The sequence below is a fragment of the Rhinopithecus bieti genome, unplaced genomic scaffold, assembly GCF_001698545.2.
Source record: "Rhinopithecus bieti isolate Rb0 unplaced genomic scaffold, ASM169854v2 scaffold_23898, whole genome shotgun sequence".
In the NCBI taxonomy this organism is placed as follows: domain Eukaryota; kingdom Metazoa; phylum Chordata; class Mammalia; order Primates; family Cercopithecidae; genus Rhinopithecus; species Rhinopithecus bieti.
The window spans coordinates 1,109,084-1,133,186 of record NW_016811065.1 but is presented as its reverse complement, the minus strand read 5'-3'; the positions used below and the strand labels follow the sequence as shown (position 1 = coordinate 1,133,186).

Below are 24,103 nucleotides of genomic sequence, written 5' to 3'. Positions count from 1 at the left end.
TTCTGTGTTAGTTTTATTGCTAACATGGGTGGTAGAGAGCCTAGGCTCCTTAGCTCTGCAGAAACAAGGGTCTAAATGGACCTTGATGAACTGCTGGAATCAGCTCTCTTTGTTTTGCTGGAATGCAGCTGCTGCTCCTCCTGAGGCTTCTGTTTAGATCATGGATGGAATTTCCCCCAGATTGGCCACTAGATGGCATGCATGCTCTTTCCTGTACCATCTAAGTAGGTCAGAATCATGAATAATGGGTGTCAGATGGAAAGTCGTGTTTTATGTGCCAGACGCTGAGCGGCACCCTTTGCCTGTTTCTCATCACTGCCCACAGCACTCCTCAGATTCAAGGAGCTACTCCACCAGAAATGCTACACCAGAAGTGCCTGGCACATGGGAAGCCTTCAAAAACACATTTGCGGTTCTTCCTATAGTTGTGTATCCCAGTTGTTTTGTTCCTCCTCCGGGACACAGAGACACAGATAGGATAAGTAGGCAGATGGAGCCCAGGTTCTAAGCCAGACTGGATGCTGATTGGAAGTTCAGCATCTTCCCCTCAACCTCATTTCAGGGGAAGTTTGGAAGCCTTGTGCTCACTTCAGGGTTCCCACCACATCTATTTTGGCTCTCTGGATTCTTTTTGAATCTACCACTTTCTTACTCCTGGTGTGATCTTAAACCAGCTATTTAAAATTTTAGAGCCTCAGTTTCTTACCCGCGCAAGAGGGGTTATCATGCCTGCCTTATTTTGGAGGTACCTCAGAAATAGCAACTGTACTAAAGCAGGCACTCTGGATGGTGGTTACTGCTGTCAATACCTTAAATGTTAACATAACCAGGGTGAATCCATTAGTTCCTTCCTTCCCTCCTTTCTTCCTTCCCTTTTTTCCTTCCTTCCTTATCTTCTTTTCTCCCTCCTTTCTATCCTTTTTTTCCCTCCCTCTCTTCCCTCTTTCTTCCTTCCTTCTTTTTCTCTTTATGCCTGGTACAACAAAGTACCCATGGTTTCTGCCCTCATGAAACTTACAGTCCAAAATGCCCTTGTCTCTGTTCATTCCTGCGAAATTTTCACCTGCAATGTGTCTTGTTTCCTGTAACCCACAGGGACGTCAGTGCTGCCACCTGCCCTTCTCCCTGGGCCCCTCTCTCTGTAAGACCCAGGTGTTGTAGTCCACCCTACTCAAGCCCAACCCCTTCCCCACTGCACTGGCTCAGAAGCAAGTCTGAAATCCTTTAGGTGCTGCAAGGCATCTTCAGATCCCAACTACCTGACTCCCTTCGCTCTGCTTCACAATGGCTTTCTAACTGGCTTTGCAATCAAAAGACTTTGCTGCAGTGCCTGGGGCCTTTGGGAGGGAAACACATAATGGGAAGATGGGATCTCATGAACTTGTTTACAGTAGAACAGTCTGGTTTTATATAATTTATATTTTGGGCCTATATGTAATATTCTGCTGCGAATGGCAGGACGCAGTGGCTCATGCCTGTAATCCCAGCACTTTGGAAGTCCAAGGGGGTGGGTCACCTGAGGTCAAAAGTTCGAGACCAGCCCAGTCAACATGGTGAAACTCTGCCTCTACCAAAACTATAAAAATTAGCCAGGCATGGTGGAGCGCACCTGTAATCCTAGCTATTCGGGAGGCTGAGGCAGGAGAGTCGCTTGAACCCGGGAGGCAGAGGTTGCAGCGAGCTGAGATCACGTGCCACTGTACTCCAGCTTGGGTGACAGAGGGGAAAAAAAATTCTGCTACTAAAGAAAACCATCAAAGAAAACTACCATGATGGGTGGGAGGGAGATGAATTTTGAGATAATTCAGAGAACATCTCCAGGAAAGATAATGTATTTAGGAATGGGTTTTAAAACTGGTTTCTAAGGAAAATGGAGTTTAACTTTTGAATGACAGTAATTTGGGGGTTATCTGGAAGCCAGCCCACTTGCCATCACCATTGACTGGGATACCCACTTCTGATCTCAGCGAGGCCTTTGGCCATGTCCTGCCAATCTGCACTCAGGACTTTGCCTTCTCTGTGTTTCAGTGCCCTGGTTCCCAAGAACCATTCAAGAACTGGACAGATTTGCCAATCAGATTCTCAGCTATGGAGCGGAACTGGATGCTGACCACCCTGTGAGTCCATGGCCCATAGGATGAGATTCTTTCAGTGCCTCTCCTCCACTCCCCTCCCCTCCTCCTACCTCCTCCACTTGGAGCAATGTGCTTGTTCCCTTGTTCAACAAACACTTATTGTGTTCCTATCTACACGAGGGCTGGGAAAAATTAGCAAGACATTATTGTCATCATCATTATCATGGTCATTATTATTGTAGGAGCAAATATAAATCACTGTCCAGAAACTATTGTCTCTATATACTAGATCTGTGTGTGCACAAATCATCATTGCTTCTGCCTGTGTACATCCATGGAGGTTTAAATCAAGTGCTTGGTAAACAGCAACCTGTACTAACAACTCTGCCAACTGCAGGGGGCAGGGGGGAGTGGCGACATTGAAACTGGATCTTAAAAACTGAGTGGGAGATGTTGGTCAGATAAGGAACAGAGAGGGCTTATGGCTGAAAGAACAGTGTATGAGAATACCAAGAGTCCTGGAAGCATCCACAATATTGTGGCAATGACTGGTTGGTGCATTAAGTATGATAATGAGAGATGCGGTTGGGGCAGTGGGTTGGGATCAGATTGTAAAAGGTCTGATAGACCAGAAAGAGGAACACGGACTGGGCCTGTGTCTTGCGGTCATGGGGGCAGGTCCTTTAATGGTTTTTGAGTAGAGGACTGGGTAGGGGAACTTTCATCGTTCCCTCTACTCTGGGGCAGAGGGTCTGGGAAGGAACAGCCCAGGCTGCGGTGACTCGGGGCCAGGTCTCACAGCCTCCTTTGGTGGGAAGGGCCAACGTCCTGTTGCCTGCCCTTTATTCTCTGCCAGGCAAATGACTCTTTAATCTTTAAATGACTTGCAGCCATTTACATTGGTGAAGGTTTAGTAGAACCCAGAGGAAGCGTCTACACTTCCACAGGAGTCTGTTTTCTCCTCACATTTATGTGGGTCTTTACAATCAGCAAAGGATGTTCGCAAAGGCCTTTTTCAGGAGGCAAAGCAGATGCTTCCATCTTACAAAACTAGTGAGGCCTGAGGAGCCTGATGACTTTTCTAGGGACCTGTGCTATACTGTGAATCCTGAGAGCTCATGGTGCCTGGAGACAAAGACCTGGCTAGTGGCAGAAATCCAGGCTCTTTTACAGAGGCCAAAGGCGAACTATCAGGGGCAGGCTGGCCTTTTGAAATATGAATGATTTATGCTTCTTCTAATTCAAAGTGTAAAACCCATTATAGTGGGCTTGAAAACACAGAAGAGCATGAGGAGGAAAATGAAAAGCAACCATAATTTTAGTTATTTCTATTTTTCTCTCTGGACTATTCTGCATTTTTTAAATAATGAGAAAGCATATATAAACAGAAACAAAGGTGAATTTCCTCCCATCTCCCAGACTTCAAAACAGAAAAAAAAAATCACCTATTATCACACTATTCTAAAATAATCAATAAATCAATATTAATATTTGGGTGTGCCTCCATCCTTCCTCCTTTCTCTCTCTGTCTCTCTCTCTAAATATATATATATATGTATATATGCACACAATTGTGTGTGGGTGTGTGTGTATAGTGCCACAACTTACTAACCAGCACCCAATTGCAAACGTATAGGAAGTTTGAGTCTCGCCTGTGCATTTTCAGTTGAACTTCCAATGACTTCCTTGAATATTAGCTGTGAAATTAAACTAAGTTATATTTAAACTAAGGATAGGAATTACATTTAAGGCTCTTAGTATATATTACTTAAATACTCTCTCTCGCTGAAAACTAAAGGTAAATGTGGGGACTTTTGACCCCCATTCCATCCTCCTGTATACCATGTAGCCTACTCCCAGGAGCCCTGGGGTGCCAAGGTTGCCCCAGGTGGGACTCTGCTTTGTGTACCCGTTCAACAGGTCTCTGTCTGGGGCCTCTTAGCCATCAATTCTGTCCGCAAAGCATCTCCAAAGATACTGGTTCTCAGAAAAGCTATCTGTTCACCTCTGACCCCATCCAAGGGGTCTGCCCAGCAGGGCGTTATTCTCCTCTTACCAAACTCCTATCTTCCTGCCCCAAACCAGCATTTTTCCCACTGGTCTCACTCCCTTTTCATTTGGGGCAGTGGAAGACGCCAATACAAAGAGATTGACATTTTTCTCCCTGTATCCTCATGTCCCCTCCAAAGCAGCTGGCACTGGCTTTAAAAGTCTCTGGAATTCATTGGGCTTTAAAAGCCACGTCTTTGACTCCCTGCCCTCTCAATGTTATGAATTTTATTGTAAAAATACAACATATCAGGTACACAGTTCCCTGAAGACGAGGCGCCAGGCTCTCTCTGTTCCTTTGGTTTCTCATCAGATCCCAGGGACGTGGGCCAAGGACAAAGCAAACACTCCAGCGTGCTTTCCCAGAGACCCCAGGGCCCACACGCCTGGCTGCAGTGTGTGACTGCAAACAGAAACCAGCACAAGGAGTGGCGCAGGCAGCGGGTGTTCTTCTCGAAAGGACCCTCTGTTCTCTCTGTCCTATTGCATCCTGTGTAATCTCTTCGTCCCTGAACCCGGCCCTTGGCAGTATGCATGGATGTGTGACCCAATATCTCTCATCAGGTCCTCCAAAGCAGTCACTTTGAAAAATGAAGTAAAGGAAGGATTGTTTCCAAGATAGAGGGAAAATGGCCTCTGCCTTTCAGTTTTAGCTAAGTGGGAAAATGAAATAGGAAAGCTAGATTCCCCAGTGACCATCTTGCCTCCTTTTCCCTTCTTTCCCGGTCTCCTTCCTTTCCCCTTTCCCACCTTGCTTGCTTTTTTCCACAAGCTTTTATTTAGCTAATGATATTAGGAGCTAATGCTTCTTCAGCATGGTCTATGTGCCAGGCACAATGCTAAATGCTTGGCATTCCTTTTTAAATTTGAATATTATCACTACCCTATGAGGGCTGTACACCTCATTTTCAGATGAGAAATCTCAGAGGGAGAGGGCCGTGTAGCATCACCTGTACGTGAACTATGTCTCAGGCCATATAAAAGAAAGGGGGTTGAAGTGACAGATAAGACATGATCCCTGCCTTCCAGAGGCCTGCAGTTGTACAGTAGAGGGAGAAGGGGTGTTGATTGTTCTCAAAGCAGTGCAGGAGGGAGCTGGAATAGCAACTGTAAACTTGGCAGGCAGAATCTAACCGGTTCTACTTAATTTCCATTTCCAAAATGTACTCCCCTTTCTGTCCATGTTGTTCCCTTTACCTGAGAAGTTTTCTCTTGTCAACCTACCTGTTCTTTCCCCACTTGAAAAGCTCTATTCATCTAAGGTCTAAATCACATATGTTGCCTCCCTAAAGCCTTCTTCCTGTCTCTTCCCAGACTTAAGTTTTTCACACTGTTACTCCGTTACTATCTCAGAAATGGCAACTATCACATTGTGCTTTATGCTTTGGGTATAGAGTATCAGATCACAGTAAGTTTACTTCTTCATGACTTATAACCTCATGGGAGGCACAAGATACTCTATGCAAGTGAAAGGGCCATATGCATGTTTCCCAAACTATAGTTTATGAAAAATATCCCATGATCAAAGAGAGAAACTCTGTATTCTATAACCCTACTTCAAATATGCAAATTCCATGATCTCATCAGAAACTTTGGAAAGTCCTGCAAAAATGAAACCCTGTCAATGTAATGTTTCCTTAAACGTATTTACCCATGGAACTCTTTTTAATGAAATGCCTAGCAACATTATCTTGAGTGCTAGTTTTCCATGGCATACAGTTTGGATAATAATTAGCTAAATAATAACTTTAAAAAGTGCATAAATGCCAGGTTTCGTGAGTCAGATAGCATGTGCTATCATTTCTAAGGTCACTGTGGACTGAAATGGTTAGGGAGGCCTTCTAGAAAGAGGAAGATCTGAGTCTAGCCCTCCAGCAACCAGAGCAAGCTAACTGCTCAGCAAACAATCCCCATATCTCCATGGCTAACCCAATAAAAGTTCACTTCCAATGTGAGTCAGTAAGGGAACTACTCCACACGGTCTTTCAGAACCAAGGCTCCTTCCGCCGATGGCTGTACCCTCCTTCAACTCCTTGGAGCCCACTCATTCTGCCAGTGGATGGGAGAAGAAAGAGTGAGAATTGCTTCTGGGAAGTTTTCATGGGCCATGTCTGGAGATGACTCACATCCCTTCAATCAAATTCCACTGAGTAGAGCTCAGTCACATGCCCATTACTAACTGCAAAGGAGATGGGGGAAAATAGTTTAGCAATGTTCTCTGAACAAAGGAGAGAGGACAGATCTTGGGGAGCACTAGCAACCTCTGCCACATAGACCCCAACTCCAGAGCTACCTATTCCAGTTTACCTGGCAGCTGCACTGGAGTCTAGGCTATAGATCTGCAATAGCGGGGGGTTCTTAGTGAAGAAAATATCAGCCAACACAACTGTCCTTCTGTGTATATTTCTACTTCTTGACCCAAGTCTTTGAAACTGTTTTTGTTTGTTTGTTTGTTTGTGTGTTTGTTTGTTTTATGGAGTTTCACTCTTGCTGCCCAGGCTGGAGTACAATGGTGCGATCTCAGCTCACTGCAACCTCCACCTCCTGGGTTCAAGTGATTCTCCTGCCTCAGCCTCCCGCATAGCTAGGATTACAGGTCTGTGCCACCACATCCAGCTAATTTTTGTATTTTTAGTAGAGATGGGGTTTCGTCATGTTGACCAGACTGGTCTCAAACTCCTGTCCTCAGATGATCCGCTTGCCTCGGCCTCCCAAAGTGCTGGGATTATGGGCACGAGCCACCGCGCCAAGCCTGAAACTGCTTTTTAATCTTTCAAGGTGTGGACATCAAGTTTTCCTGCTCTCCCATAGGAAATTTGTTCTCCAGCAAATTGTCCAAGAACAAGACTATATTTTTCAATACTTTTCTCCTTTTCTTTTCCTTTTGCCCACCCAGTTTTCTCCACCTGAGACCCTGTCAGAGTTAATTCTAAGAGTCAGTCAGCTAGTTGAGTCGTCAAAGACTTGTTGCATTCTTACTAAGTTGCTCTATCCAAGCATAATTTGCAAAAAGTTAAAAATATAACTGTCATGCAGGTATATAGTGAACACCTGTCAAAGATCCATGTAGCTCATTATTGAGGGAACCAGCAAGATGACAAAGATAGTGCAGAAAAGATACAAGAGACAAAAGTACAGGTGTCATTGGAAAATAGAAAGCCAGAATAAGATCACAAAGATGGATGCACAAGTGATTAATGTTCCATAAGGCAATAAAGCCATAATCATGTGTCTTAGCCTTTCTACTAGACAGAAACAACTTACAATTTGATCATCAAATGAATATTTTGCAACTTATTGGTCTTCTAGAAAGCCAGTATCTACTTTGAAGTGGTTGTAACTTTATAAGTAGTAAATATATGTCCCGTTAGAGCACAGAGTGAGCTTGTGAGACAATCATCTCATATGACATTTAAAAGGCACACAGTAATTTGTTTGCCATTTTTCCTAGGTTTTGCATATATATATATATATATATATTTTTGAGACTGAGTTTTGTTCTTGTCACCCAGGCTGGAAGGCGATGGCGCGATCTTGGCTCACTGCAACCTCTGCCTCCCAGGTTCAATCAGTTCTCCTGCCTCAGCCTCCCGAGTAGCTGGAATTACAGGCATGCGCCACCACACCTGGCTAATTTTGCATTTTTAGTAGAGACGGGATTTCACTATGTTGGCCAGTCTTGTCTCAAACTCCTGACCTCAGGTGATCTGCCCACCTTGGCCTCCCAAAGTGCTGGGATTACAGGCATGAACCACCGCACCCGGCCTGTTTTGCATAATTTTTTCAACAGCTTCTACTTGGGGGTATGCTGAATGTGCTATGCTCCAAAAATCCAGTGATATGTAAGAGAGTTTCCTGAGTTTAATCATTATTAACACATGTGAGACCATCTGAAAAGAGAAATATACAGCACACTGAGGGAAACCAATAAATTTTGGAAAAATCCAGGAAGACAGAAAGAACAGGTAGTGACTTATTGATCTCAACAAGTGGGGAAGAGGGTCCCACTCTGGAGCATCCTAGGAAGGCCAGAGTGAGTCAGCACAGGGCTGGACACTTAGACAGAGCTGGATCATGTAAAGCCTTGTGGACCGTGCTAAATATTTTGGACAATAGTCTAATAGCAATGAGAAGCCATTGAAGGACTTTTGAGGAGGCGAGTGGCCTCACCAGACTTGCACTTTATAAATCTAATTTGGGCTGAAGTGGAGGGGGTGAGAGGCCACTTACACAGCAGCTACAATAGTCAGGCAAGAAATGCTGGTGGTCGAATGCAGGTGCAGCAGTGAGAATGAAGTCGGAAGGACAGACTCAGATGTTTGAATGGTAGAATGGGCAGAAATTGGTTGCTGGATGTGAAGGAAGAGAGAAGAGGGAAGTAAAACAATAACTCCTAGCTTATGGGCTTGGGCAACTAGGTACATACATTTTTCCAAAATAGGCTTCTTGGCCAATTGTAGGGTGAGCAAAGGGATTAGGCATGGTCGGTAGTCCCCTAGTCTACTGTTTGCAAGTCCTCCTTGACCAGTGTCTCTAGGATGGGAATGGCAGCTACTTAACAAATGCCAGTTAGTTTGAACCTTTTGTCTTCTGTGTTCCATCCTTCCCCCAGTTGTCATGAAACATTATGGAAAATGCAAAACTCCTCTTGTTATTGGCCTAGCCAATATACACAGCAAGGTAAGAATTCTGTAGATGTTGGTTTAAAAGCCCCATGTGGCTGGTGGGGATCACTGACCCATTCCAGAGTATATCTTTTTTATGTTCTGAGCCAGACTTCTCTGTCTCTGGATTTCCTGCCATTTTGCACAAATTCATCATTCTTTGAGCACCTACGATGTGCTCCAAATTTTACTTAATGTGCTGCTGATGCTACCTGACTTAAACTATACAACACTATGAAGCAGGTAGGATTGACAGTCTCATTTTACTGATGAGGAAACTAAGGCTGAGAGATAACCTGGCCGCCCCCAAACCATGCTCCTAGTGAATAAATGAATTAGTATTCCAACACAGCTTTTCTGACTTTAAAACCCGTGTTCTCACTAGCCTAAAGAGAGCACTTCTGAGGTTTAACCTTAGCTATGATATTAGGAAATGATGGAATAAATATCTGTCTACAAGAGTACTCAAGACTTTTCCATATATATAGTTGCCCTCTCCCCTAAACCGACACACACACAAATCATACCTCTCAATACATGCAGACTTCAGTTGATGTCATGACTTGCGTCCTGTAGAACTCTCTTGACTTTCTCCCGTCTTTTCCTATCCCCTCTCCCTCCCCCTCGCCACTCCTTCATCAACAATATATTTTCCTGTCAAAACATATTTGGTTACATGCAGTGCAACCAAAATTGCTGCTATTAGTTTAATTGAGACAGGGTGATTATAAATAAATTACATGCAGTGCTACTGAAATTGATGCTATTAGTCTAAATTGAGACAGGGTGATCAGTCATCACCAACTGTGATTTGATTCAGAATGTGCTCCACATGGACAGCTACAGAGGCCCTGTGATCATCTGGTAGCCCAAGGGATGCGAGGCCAAATCCCCAAGAGGCTGGGCTTCAGGCCACAGAGATGTCTGACCACTGGTAACTGAGAAAGCAAAACTCCTTGTAACCTGGTTGGTGGGGGCTCCTTGCAGGCTGATAATGAACTTCTTAGAAACCAGGAGCTGGAAAGGGTCATGGTTAGAAGCCTTCCCACATGGAAGATCTGTATAGTGCATTATCTGTGTGTGTGTTCCTGTGTACCAGTGTGTGAATCTCCTGCTACTTCACTAACATGGTTTGAGATGGATGTTGAATACTATTTTCTTTATTTCTTATTCTAAAAGAAACCCATTCTCACATTCTCATGTGAATCTCCTGCTACTTCACTAAAATGATTTGAGATGGGTATTTAATGCTATTTTCTTTTTTTCTTATTCTAAAAGAAACCCATTCTCACATTAGAAAACTTGAAAAGCATAAATAGTTTTCAAGAATACAACTGTTAATGTTACTTATTTTTCCTACTACCTGGAGGTAACATTTGTTAGAGTTTGGTGTATTTCTTTAATCATTTCATTTATATACTTACATATTTCCTCTAACATAATTGATATATGACATAATTGACATAATTGATAATATCAACTGGATATACAGTGTTACATTAGTTTTTATTTTCACAAGTGGAAAATCTTTAAACCACCTAGGCAAGGTACATGAAAGACAAACAATAAAGGCAAATGGGGGTAAGAATTGTTCATGGACATCTCATTCCTAGAAGCAGCATGATGAAGTGGAAATCCACGGATTGAAGGAATTCTCTTTTCTTCCTGGCTTCCTACTTCAGTGCTCAAATCTCAACTTGCCAGCCTAGGCAGGGCCACAAAATCCAAATGGAGGTGCTAGTTCTATAGTTTAGGGCCTTTAGGCAAATGGCTCCATGGGCTTTATATTCTTCAATTCGACACCAAAATATAGAAATGGACCTTTCTCCAAGGTGCCTTACAGGGTCAAAAGTCTACCTATTATCCTTAGGGCCTGAAGAAGGCTATCCAGTACTAACTATTCAATAAGAATGGCAAGTGAGAATGACCGTAACAATCAAACCTTAATGACTGACCAATATTACATTTTTATTTTGAGCCCCAAGTATGGAGATGTGGACAAATAAATGTTCTTTGATTAGTCCAGTAGACAGGTTTCTAAAATGGTGTGTTATTGATGCTTGGAAAGTAAATCATGCTGCCCAGTTTTTTTTTTTTTTTAACCACATCATCTCAAACCAACTTATCTTCACCCAGTAGAAATGAGGCACAACAGTAGTTTTAAGTCCTCAGATTCCTAAGCTTTCTAATCTGTAATTAATGATTAAAAACCATTCAGTGCTCTAGGGAAAGGAAGAGTTATACTTTGTAATAACTGCATCATAAAATCTTTTCTAAACAGAGTAATCACATTGTTTACCTGGGATTTAGCTTTGGAGTAAAATAAAAATGTGTAGTAGTTTTACTTCACTTTTCAAGTGTGAAACATTTGGATATTTCTATTTTCCAAAATATATGCCAGGAAATAAACTAATTAACTCCTTTCCTCCCTCCCTTCCTTTCTTCCAACAAGTGTCTGTAGTTTTTTCTGTGTGCCAGAATCAATGCTGCAGATTCTCAGAAGAAATTACATTATATTACATTGCCCTCTGTGTCTTTACAATTACTGGTAGGCCCTGATATATATATATATCAGAGAGAGAGAGAGAGAGAGACTCTGCCAAAACAAAAATTCAACCAATCAAGCAACCAAAACAAAAAACAATATCTAAAATCAGGGAATATTTCTCTTTTTAAAAGCTCCTTTAAACATTACACTCTGTGATATAAGCTTTTGTTTTGAATTCACTACTGCCTTGGTTTGGAGGGACAGTGGAGCAGAGAAATTGTGAGCTAAAGTGGTGGATGGCATGGCTTACTGGGAAAGGCTTGGAAGAACCACAGCAGAGTTCTACAGCAATGACATCAGTCTCTTGTGTTACTGAAATTTAGACTGCAATCAACTTTTTTTGGAAAATTGTCTTTCAATCAGTTGGAATCCCACTTCCACTCCAAACACTCAAAGACACACTTAGCCTCTTTTCACTCAGAAATGTGCTGCTTACTAATCACTGGGAAAAGGCTGCCTGTGAGTCAGCTTCAGAGGAGAAGCCATTATCATCCATTTTAGGTCCTGAGACAGACTCTCAGTTAGCTAGGCCCCTGCCAGGTTGAAAAAGCTAACAATTACTGATGGTGATCTAAATCCCAGCCTCACCTTCACTATGGCTCTACTTCTCCGAACCACCATTTATTCTGGAAAGAACAGGATAATCATACTCGTCGAACTTGCAAGTTTGTTGTGAGAATTATATGTAAAATCAGTTCCTAGTACTCACAGACGGGCACATAGTATATATTGAATAAATTGTATTTTTAAAAATTGCAAGAGCAGTAAGCATATACCTGCTTGTCTATCAAGAAATTAAAAGGTAGAGCTAGACACATACCTCAATCAGGAATTAAATGGATATTGTATATCTTCATCATAGACATTCATCCTATGAACTTTGCCTAATTTAGCAAGTGTGTCAGTCAGATATGCTGCAGATGAGGATTCTTTAAGAACGGAGCATGCACATTGGAATCCACAGCAAGGAGGCTCATGCTAAATCGAAGGAGTTACTAACCAGGTGTCACTCACAATATCTGACAGGAGAGCTTATCCTAAGTTTAACCGAGAATTTAGTTTTAGGGTATAAACAAGGGAAGGAGACATGCACTGTCATGGCTCAAGAGCCCCTGTTCAAAGCATTCACAAAGATACCAGACCTCTTTCTATGAAGCCTTGAAAATCAGGTGTCTCTTTTCTCCTAGGGTTTTAAAGATCCTGTGTACCGTGCAAGACGGAAGCAGTTTGCTGACATTGCCTACAATTACCGCCAGTAAGTCTGCCTTGCTTGTGGTAGGGAAAAGAGAAAAACACACCCCTAGCCTGTTTCTCCCTTGCCCTCATCCAGTTGAGGATGGAAAATACCAGCGTGAAGAGTCCTGCCTTCTGTGTGTGCATGTGTTCACGTGCGTGCGTGTATGTGTGTGGGGGTGTGTTTAAATCCTCCCTTTAATAACATATGATAAAAAACGATTGCTGCTAGACAAAACAAAATTACCCACTGTGCTGGGGCCCTGCTCTCTCCCAAGCTTTGTTGTCTAATTACTCAGTGGTGTCTGCAGTAATTAGAAAAGGCCTCAGTCCTGAATAAAACAGCCTCCGGTCTTCTGCACATTAAACAGGGAAGAAGGAAAGAGAATCATTTACATTCAAGAAGGAGCTGGCTGCTTTACTGAAATAATGAATCATTCAAGATTTCAGGCCAGCCAAACTTCAGCTTTCTACTTTTATCTGGTCTGACCCAGCTGTGAAGGACAATTTTAGGATTTTTTTTTTTTTTTTTCCCTGTCTGAGGTTTTGTGTTCCTCTCCTATCCTATTTTAGCCAAAAGAAAATGCAAATATCAAACATGTTTGAGAAGACAACAGCTTTGCTCCTTTGAGTCTTAAGGAACTACAGAAATGCCACCATGGGAAACTTAGTGTTTTGACAAGTGCTGTTATTGAGTTAAGGGATTAAGAAAAGACATGCACAAGAAGAAACGTAAAAGTTGTCCAGAATGTTCGTGGCATAGTACTTTGACGCTTTGATAGAATCTCAGGGAGATGGAGAAGATGATGGGCCTTTCTATACTGAATACAAAGTTACTTTCAACATGGAAAAACCTCCAGAAAAAGAGAGGGAAAGTTTTTTTCTGAATGACTTTTGGTAGTGGAAGGATTAAAAAATGTGCTGTCTTTAGTCAGATCTAAGCCCATCTGGGCCTTGGATCCTGCTGAGCAGGATTCACAGAAGACGGTGACCTCCCTCTCTTGACCCCGCCTTTGCCCCAGCACAGTCAGGTGGACACCATCAAAGCGGATGCAGGCAAGAGTCCTTAAGATAGTCAGCAATAACAGATCATACTTGTTATCTTCTTGCTATGTGTCTGGGGACTTTGGTACATGCTTTGTATATATCATTTTGTTTAGCCTTAATAATAATAACTTCTTATTTGTCAGATGGGGAAATCAAAGCTTACAAAGGTTCAGTAAGTTGCCAACATCATGTAGCTAGTATGTGACATAATCAGGTTTTAAACTCAGGTTTGTTGAATTCTAAGGGTATTTTTAGCCACTCTTCTGAGTGTCTGGGGACTCCTAGAAAGTACACTTCATATAATCAAGGAGGAGGTGCTTAGAAAGTACATTCACTTACTTCTGGGTTGCTGGGATTTGGGGAGAGCGGAAACAGATCCTCCTCAACCTCCTTCTCATAGAAATGTGAAACCTTATGAAGAAGAGTGAAATTGGTGAATCACCTCACAATCTTGCATGTTAATCATTTACATAGGTTATTGAAAATCATCTATAGATGGCTGGACTCTCAGAAGTACATTACAATTTTTTAGTCAATTTCTCACCTTTTATAGATGAATCCCAGATGATTAACTGATGTGCCGAAGGTCATGTAGCTAGTTAAGGGTTCGCCTTTTAAAAAATTCAAAGCCTATTTCAGATCTTACTTTATCTCATGTCATTTAAGCTTTTGGTGCTGTTTTTACCATGTCTTTCTTCTTCAAAATAGTCTCTTACTTCAGGGTCTGATATAGTTCATCCTTATTTTTTTTTTTTTTTTTTTTTTTTTTTTTTTTTGCAGATTCTACTTTGTGAATTTGCCTACTTAAGTGTATTTGTGATCTCAAAATTGATACTCACTGTACACTTTCACAGTCATTCCCGGACTTGCACAGAGCAGGAGAAAAAATTTGATTCTACTGAGGTGTATATCTCCAACTGAGGTCAAACAAGGCAACACTCTTCCTTTCTGTTTCTACCCTCATTTTGTCAACCTGTGTCCTTTACATGGTCTGTTTAGTGTCACATTTTTAACATTTTTGTGTTTTCGTTTGTGATTTTGCTTTTTAACAATTGACCAAGGTCTCACTCAGTTAGGAAGCAGCAGAGTTAGAATTGAGATTCTCCTGCTTTTCCCAGGAAAGCAGGGAGTGCTGAGCCACTGCTATCAAGCTTGGGATGAGCAGCCCCAATACCTGCATAAAGGGGATACAGCTGTCACTGCTTTAGACTTCAGGGACTGCTAACCAGATTAACCTGCAGAAAAGTGGAATCAGAATCTCAAATAGTTATGTTCAAGCTAAACGGAAGACTCCAGAGTGAAGCACCAAGGCCTCATCTCCTCAGGTTTTCATTTAGATGTCACCTTCTCAGCCATGCCCCTCTCTACACCCTATGCAAAAGTGAAAACCCATTCTGAAACTCCTTATACCTTTGTCCTTTTTTTCTCTGTAGCATGTATCACCATCTAACGGAGTTGTGTTGGCTTTCTGTCTCCCTCTACTAGAAATGTGGACTTCATGAGGGCAGCGGTAATTGACTGTTTTGTCACAGTGCTCAATTGACATTTGTTGAATGAATGAATTAATCCAAGAGACCATATAAGAGTAAAGATTCAAAATGGTGAATTGGAGGCAGAGCCAGGAATTGTGTCTAGAACCATATGAAAGACTGTTACAGCAGGTTTTGATGATATTACTGGAGTGGAGGTTGGGCTTTTAAGTTTTATCTAGGAATAGATAAAATGGATCATAGGAGCTTATATTTTTCAGCTGCAAAACAACTCAAACATAAAGGAAAGCTCTACTGGATACTATAAATGAAGAGTTTAAGGGGGATCGTTTAGGCTCAGGCAGGTCCAGGATTCAGTGTCTCATTATTTGCCTCTCTGACTCTAGTGTCCTTTGCTTTGGTCTTGCTTTCAGACTTTGGCCTCATTTCTCTTGGAGAGGGAACCTAGCACCTCTAGGCTGATACCTCAACTCAGTTAGAGGTCCTGTCTATTTCCAACAAGGTCAACCACAGTTCTAGCATTGAGTCCACTGACTCTGATTAGGACATAGGCCCATCTGTCAGCCAGGCACAATGCAGGGGAATGAGGGATTTCAATTTGCTTAGCCTGGTCACATGCCCACTTCTGAAGGTAGGAGTGGAGTCTCTCCTCACCCAAACCTCACAGACTGAGAGGGCAGAAAGGTGCTTTACTGATGAATGGGGAACAGATGTTGAGTCCCTAGAACAGCAGGTGTCAACCAGCAGAACATCTTGGTGCTCAGGATGTTACCATCTCTTGAAATTTGTGCCAGGAATAACAGATGCCTTTCTTTTAAAATTAGAATCAGTAATAATGGTAATGGTCAATTATCCAATTGTTAGGATTTGTCAGTACTAATACTAGGTACTTTATACATAGTATTAGACTTAAATTTAAATAGTTACTTATGTTTAGCCCATGTAGCAGCTGCAGATTAAGGCTCAGAGATTTTTGCTGAATTGCCTGAGCCGATACAGCTAGGGAATGGCAGGGCCAAGGATTGAACAGTCTCTGTTTCCAAAGTCTGTCTCCTGTATCAGTTCTTAGGCTTGATAATGGCACGTTCTTGGGCAAGAGCTTACCTGATTTTTTTTTTTTTCACCATCACTGCTGGCTACCACAAGGCCTTCTGAACTTGTCTGGCTTTCAATACTTAAGCAAAATGCTATCTTTTTGCCTAATCCCTGCCACTCATCTGTAGACAATAACAAAGACTCTGCTCTAATGCGTTTGGATGAGGTACAGTTCTGAAAGGGCAAGAAAGACCTAATCTGGAGCCTAATCATGATCCATAATTCTGAGATAAACAGTCTCACTTTGTCCAGGACTCTGTGTTCCTGTTAGAGAAATAGGCCTGCAGCCTAGGGAAGAGTCACTGGTCTTTGAAGTCAGGCTTTGTTCGATTTTCATCTGTTTGTGCTGTTCAGAACACAGCTCATTCCCAGGTGGTTTTCAAAAGGACTTTGACAACGAATGACTTTTAAACTATAGTTTGTATCAGAGTCACCTGGGGAGCTTACTAGACTCCAGGTACGTGAGCCTTCCCTTCCCCAAGAAATTCAGGATCTGTGGGGCCTGGCATATGTACTTGAAGAAGCTCAGTGTAGAGAAGGTGTAAGGCATTTTATACCTTAGCATGGATTTATAAAATTTTCTCTCCTTTGTTCCAATATTTATTATCCTTGATCTAGAACTTATTTATTTATTTAATTGACAAATAAAAATTGTGTATATTTATGGTGTACAACATGATGTTTTGATATATGTATACAATGTGGAATCTTACTTAGCACATATTTAAATACCTTTATAACTTCCCAGGAGAAGAAATATCAAACCCAATAAGTGCATGCCTACCAAACAAAGGGGATCTCAGATTCGTGGCCTACATATTAAATCCAGTTCAGCCCACTGGTATAATTGCCTTAGTTAACACCATAAAAATACACTATTTTGCTTTAACTGGACTTAGATGCCCTGGTTTAGAAAGGTAATGCATTCTCCAGCTGGCCACCATTCTCCTTATTGCCTTATCTCTGAAACTTTACACCTTTGTGATACCTGACGGGCCTGTGCGGGTAAGTGAATTTCTACCCTAGGTAAGCAATTAGAGAATTGGAAGAGTAGAAAAACCAAGTGATTTCCTGAAAGTGAGAGCAAATCCTCAATGCAGCCTGTATCATTGCTTAACCAATGTGGTTAACCATTGCTTAGCCAATTTCATGTGGGATATCAAAACAGTAATGTTTCCTGTATCAAGATGTGTAATTTTTCTCTTTCAAATAATGTATGAAATTCACTGAAGCAAGTGATGGCAGCTCACAGGTTCTGGCCCCCGACTCCCTCTGCTAACCTAACCTGCATTCTGCTGTGCCCTTGCCCTGCTTGAGACACCTATTTTGTGCCTGTATTCTAGTGGGCAGCCCATCCCTCGAGTGGAATACACGGAGGAAGAAAAGAAAACATGGGGTACAGTGTTCAAGACTCTGAAGTCCTTGTATAAAACCCATGCTTGCTATGAGTACAATCACATTTTTCCACTTCTTGAAAAGTACTGTGGCTTCCATGAATATAACATTCCCCAGCTGGAAGACGTTTCTCAATTTCTGCAGAGTAAGTCCACATGAGGGTCAATGACCCTGCAGAAAGTGGGGGGAGGATTGAAGCAGAGGAGAGGGAAGGGGAAGATGTATGTGGAGGCGAGTATGAAAGCATGTGATTGTAGAAATGCATGCAGGTTGATTCCTCCAGGAAGAACTCAGTTTCACTGTGCTCTGCCTTCCCTCCAGTCTCTACTGTGTTTATCCACTTTCATTCAATCAAACACCTGAGGCTGTGGATTTTGCTGTGTACATGTCCCTGAAAAGTATTTTCTTTCACACTTAAAGCCCAAGCTGCTTCACTGAGTTTTTTGTTTTTTGTTTTTTCCCTGTAGCTCCTGCTGTGTTATGAATTAGGAGTGTGTGTTTGTGTAAGAAATGTGCTATTTTCGGGGATGGTGCCAACATCCCTGAGCTCTGAGTCTGTGCATTTGGTATGAATCCTGCCTTTGATGCCCTCCAGCTGAGTAAACCTGCCTCAGTTTTGTCATCTGTCAAATGGACACTGTATCAACGCTTTAGCTTTTCCTATAGGGAAATTACGAGAATGAAGTAAGATGCTGCATATGAAAACACTCAGCACAGTCTTGCATATACAGCAGGTATTCAGTGAATTTGGACTGAATTGAAACCTGAGTAGCTCAATAGGTAAATACATTGAGTCGCAGGCCTCTCCATACAGTATATATCCAGGGGAAATAGGTGTTATTCTTTCTGCTAAGAGGATGTTAATTTAGCAAAAACAAAACAATGAACTAACACATATTGAACACCTACTGTGTGCCAGGTAGAACAAGCAAAAGTAGGGAGACAGACTACAGGTTACAAAAGTTTCTATATATCAGAGCTGTGCAGAGATGGGCCACTCTGGGGACAATGAGCCAGGGAAATTACTTGGCAGAAAGGGAAGTTGTAGCCAGGACAGATTGGGGGTGAGCTAGATGACCTTTTGGGTCCCTTCCACTAGAAAGTCTTTGCTTCTTAGATAAAGAGTGAAGTAAGGGCCCAAGCAGAGTGTACTTCAGCCTGAAGACACAGAGAACAGGGGGCAAGAGGCAAGGAGATCCCAAAGACTTCTTTAGCTAATTACTCCCATTGCCATGACCAATAATAAGAATAATAAAACAGTAATACTAGCAGTGGGGAAGCTACATAATAGTAATTAAGAGAACAGACTTTGAAGCTGGACTGTCTATGGCTGTGACCTTGAATGAAACCTTTAACCTATCTCTGTCTCAGCTTTCCCATCTGTAAAGTGGGCATAATAATAGTGTATACTTCATAGGGCTATTGTGGGAATTAGTAGCACACATAAAGTAGCTTAAAAGAGTGTCTTACATACAGTAGGTAATATAGTGTTAGCTATTATTACCATTATCACTGTCGTTGTCGCCATCCTTTAAAGTTTGGAACAAATTGAGAGACAGATACAGGAACCATAGACATGGTGATCAGAGGTCAACTTTAAAATTGAGCGATTTAGAGAATGTGATATAGATGTGCACACAAATGGACTTGCTAATATTTTACCCCTTAATTAGGTAAACTTACCTGGCAATTCATGCACCACAGTCCATTGCATGGCCAAGAGCAGACTGGAATGAGGTCCTCTGAGCAATCAAAAGAGAAAGAGCAGTACAGAACGAGTTAAATTGATAATATACATATTTTCTTCCCAAATACTTCAGTTAGACAGGTCACTGCTACTCATGGGGTGGACTGTGTGAGGTGCAGGACAGAAGCTGGAAGCAATCTATCCATACTCTTACCTTCTGGGAAATGAGGTACAAATTCCCTTTTCACTCTAGAAGCAGGAGAAGTAGGGAATAATTGTTCCACCCTAACAAATGGTAATGAAAGCTAAATTTATTGCATGTTTCCAATGTGCTAGACTCTGTGCTAAGTACTTTATATTCATTAGCTCTTTTTATTCTTTGAGCATCTCTAAGAGGTATCTATCTACATTATGCAAATGAGGAAACAGGCTCAGAAATGTGAATTTACTTGATCAGATCACCTAGCTAGAAAGCAGCAAGGCAGACATCTGAAGCCAAGTTTGCCTAGCATCAAAGCCTATGTCCCTGGGCAGTTATGTGTGCTACTCCACTACCTGAAGGTCTCCTAGTGCCTCTGGCTCAGTGGTGAAGAGCTTTGAGTTTTCTTTCTTCTTTGCATCCCAGCTTGCACTGGTTTCCGCCTCCGACCTGTGGCTGGCCTGCTTTCCTCTCGGGATTTCTTGGGTGGCCTGGCCTTCCGAGTCTTCCACTGCACACAGTATATCAGACATGGATCCAAGCCCATGTACACCCCCGAACCGTGAGTACTGTCCTCCAGCTACTAGTTGCCAGGCACAATGAGCACCATCTTTTCCTGCTGTAAGAATGAGATTTGGGTTCATTACTGGCTGGTCCACAGGACTAGTTGTCTAGACTGTTTGCTGGTAGTACTAAAAACAACTCATCTATTCTGGAGATTTCCTCCATCCAAGTAGATAGACCAGACTGATTAGAGATTTGGGCATCCTGTGATCCAATAACTCAGAACTCCCTTGGCAGTGAGAATGAGAGATCCCAATCAAGTTCCAAAGTCAAAGCTATGAAGTTGCAAATGAGAACAGGAACAAGTGGCAGACAAGCTATCTCAATACCTCCTAAGAATACATCTAGATTACTCTTATCTTTCTTTGCCTAGATTGTGTATTGGGTAGAGGTAGAGAATGGCAGCCATTATGCTTCTTACTTGGGTGTTTAGTTATCCCCTTAGTCTGATAAAACTTATGCAACTTATAAAAAATTCAGTAGAACATCCAAAATTATTTTTCCTTGCCCATAAAGTTCATTGCTACAAATCCAAAAAGACCTGTTCCAAATGGACATAGCACATAAAATGTTAAGTAAAGGTAGGTTTTCTTCCCTCACTGCTGTCCACCTCCAGACTAAGAGAAGAGCAGCACTGTTTTTGCTTTAGTTCCCAGTGGAATAGCTGAGCATATTGTATCTGCCCAGGGAAGTCAATACCAGGGAGAAGACAGGATGAGAAGTGTTCATGACTCATAACTTGCTTAGGTATATGGGAGCATGTCCACAGAAATATTATCTCTTCTGCCCTGTACCCCACTGGGCATACTCCTAAGACCCTTGGCTGCTGTGCCCTGCTCTGTACTGTCTCTTATTTTTCCTTCCTTTTCTTCTTTTTATCTTGTACCTTGCCTTTTCTGATCCCAACCTCTGCATATCAGTTATTCCTGGGAGAGAGATCATAAGCCTAAAAGAGTTATTTCCATTCTTTCTGCCCATTCCTCACTTGGAAAGACTGAGTCTGGCTTGGCTTAAACCTCCTCCCCTCCAAGCTCTCTGTGCTTTCTGTCTTTCAGTGACATCTGCCATGAGCTGTTGGGACATGTGCCCTTGTTTTCAGATCGCAGCTTTGCCCAGTTTTCCCAGGTAAGGAATGGATTTTTTAGCCTTCTAATTATAGGTCTGTGACCTGAGTTTCTCAAATGAGTTGAGCCCAGGGAGGGGCCCTCATGCCCTCTGCAAGAGTGGAAACCAGGTACAGTTCTATGATCCCACCTGAAATGGGTGTGTGGTTCTGGGAAGCTAAATACCCATTTCAGAGATCAAGCATGGTGTTGGTGCGTCACTCATCCTCTGAATTATATGTATGTTCTTCAGTGTGCTAATCTCATTTTTCCTGCTAGAGCCTTTCATCCATGAAAGCCTCCCTGATGCCCATGCAGGAACTACCTCACCTTCTTCTAATCTCTTAGTGCATTCCCCTCACCTTTTCAGGTCCATTGTAACTTTCTGCCTTGTCAGGCAGTTATTTGTGTATATGTTTGAATTAAGTGAGATGACATTTGCCAAGAATTCAATGCTGAAACCCTGACTTACAGTTAACAAAGAAATAAAAATGAGCTGAATATCTTATCACCATCATCAAAGCTGCAACCCTGCAACCTAGAATTTCATTCATCTTTCACAATGGTTAACAAGCTCAAAAAAAAAAAAGCTTTTTTTTTTTTTTTTTTTTATGGCAGGGTCTCACTCTGTGACCCAGGCTGGATTAGAGTGCAGTGGAGTAATCATGGTTCACTGCAGCCTCAGTCTTCTGGGCTCAAGCAGTCCTCTCACCTCAGCCTCCTGAGTGACTGGGACTACAAGCACGTGCTTTCATGCCTGGCTGAATTTTTTAATTTTTGTAGAGACAGAGTCTCACTATGTTGCCCAGGCTGACCTCAAACTCTTGGCCTCAATCCTCCCACCTCAGCCTCCCAAAGTGAGAAGATTACAGGCAAGAGTCACCACACCTGGCCAAAAAAGAAAGTTTTGGGCCGAGTAAAATAATTCTACTAATTCTCTCCAGGCACTGAGAGGCAGCCTAAAACCATGGTTTGGTAGCTGGGGTCATGAGAAGGTTGAATGGTGTTCTGATGTACCGAGGCTCCAACCCTGCCACTAACCAGTTGTATGACCTGGGGTTACATTATCAGCCACCCTGTGCCACCTTTCTAATAAATGTGGATCAGTCAAAAGCCCTCTCCACCAGCCAGCTTCCTCACAAAGAAGCATGAGGATCAAATGGAATGACCTATGAGCAAATGCTGAGCCAAGTATTGGGATTTCAGAATAATGGGATCATGTGTGAATTTAATGGGCATTTTCCCTTAGCTGGAAGAAATAAACATTCCCACGGTCAAATAAAGAAGCTACCAGTAAATATTTGAAACAAACAAACAAAAAACTGGAATTTATTGCTTGCTAAGTGAGGGAAAACTGTACTTGTAAGATGCAGCCTCTCTAAACAAAAGGAAAAATTACTTTTATGTGAGGTTTGAGGAATTATGGAGTTCAAAGATTGTTGGAATTTTGGAAGTGGGAGTGTTTAGGGATTAGTTGAACTTTAACTGTAGAAGCATCACCAATGACATTCAGAAGTGTGGTTAGGCTGCCAAGATATCTTTGATTGCTTGGGACAGTTTTAAAATCTGGATTTGTTACTATGGCCCCAAAACAATCAGTTTTTCCTTGAAGAATAGGAAACTTTTATTCTTACCACTAGAAGCTAGTTTATGAAGTCAGAGGCTAAATGGCAGTCCTTCTTAAGCCATTTCCACTTGGGGAACCCCACAGAAGAGTGGATGGTTACTCAAGTCAACAAACAGGAGCTCCTGGGGCATCAGTGTCACATGGTTCCAATTTTGATCTGGATGGTCCCAAGGCAGCGAGACGTGTTGAAAGTTTCCTGAGAACATTCCTTCTTAAACAGAGGGAGGACTTGCTTCCCACTACAGTACAGGATGGAGTGGAACTGAAGCACAGGGATGTTGGGCCCCTTGTTGTAGGCAAGCTCTAGGCTCACAAAGAATAGTGACTAAGAGAACAAGGCGTCATTTTGGTCTTGGATTTATCAGTGGTTTCTAGTTGAATTGAGACTGTGGTATGTCTGGGCGGGTGGATGGATTGGAGATGGCTGAGGGTCAGGAGAGCAGATCCAGGCTAAGAATTTGAATTTGATTCACTCTAAATCAGAAAGCATTTTATAAGCCTAATCCGAACCAGGCTCTGGACTTGGCCCAGGGAGTGATACAGAGATACAGACCATGTAGCTTCTTGCTTCAAAGTGAGTCTAATCATAGTCTTCATCTCTGTCTACACCCACTCCTCTGGTGATCTCACTCAATTCCATTGCTTTAAATACCATCTCTACTCTGATGATGGACACATTTATATCTCCAGCCAAGACTTCCATCCCAAAATTCAGACTTACATATTGAACTGCCTATTCAACATCTCCCCTTGGATGTCTATAAGAAATCTCTATCATCCTGTCCAAAACTGAGTTATGGATCTTCCTTCTCAAACCTTCTCCAGGACAGCTTTTTCTCTATCAGTTCACAGGAACTCCACCCTTCTAGCTGATCAAACCATAAGCACTTTGGGACATTACCAGCTCCTTTCTCTCTTAACACCACAACGAATCTTCCAGAAAATCCTGTGTGTTCTACCTTCAAAATATGTGTAGAGTCTGACCATTTCAGTTATGTCTACTGCTACCAACTTGGTCTCAGCCACTATCATTTCTCATCCTGGTGACTACAGTAGCCTCCTCATTGGCCCCGTCTAGTGGTCTCTACCCTGGCCTCCTCCAGTCTCCTGGTGTCCCATTTACCCTCAACCTCTCCAGTGTCCTGGTGTCCCATCTACACTCAGCCTCTCCAGTCTCCTGGTGTCCTGTTTACCCTCCACCTCTCAAGTCTCCTGGTGTCCTGTCTATAATCAGCCTCTCCAGTCTCCTGGTGACCTGTCTACCCTCATCCTCTCCAGTCTCCTGGTGTCCTGTCTACCCTCCACCTCTCCAGTCTCCTGGTGTCCT

At 42.4% G+C, this 24,103-nt stretch overlaps 1 protein-coding gene across 1 annotated transcript in view; it reads left to right on the top strand.

Annotated features, from left to right (window-relative positions):
• The window catches only part of PAH (phenylalanine hydroxylase), a 73,880-nt gene that overhangs the window by 39,410 nt on the left and 10,367 nt on the right, over positions 1-24,103 (top strand). The window contains exons 4-8 of the mRNA XM_017893446.1: positions 2,029-2,117; positions 12,524-12,591; positions 17,545-17,741; positions 19,909-20,044; positions 21,102-21,171. Of these exons, the coding sequence (XP_017748935.1) occupies positions 2,029-2,117; positions 12,524-12,591; positions 17,545-17,741; positions 19,909-20,044; positions 21,102-21,171 (560 nt within the window). The remainder of the gene's footprint in view (positions 1-2,028; positions 2,118-12,523; positions 12,592-17,544; positions 17,742-19,908; positions 20,045-21,101; positions 21,172-24,103) is intronic.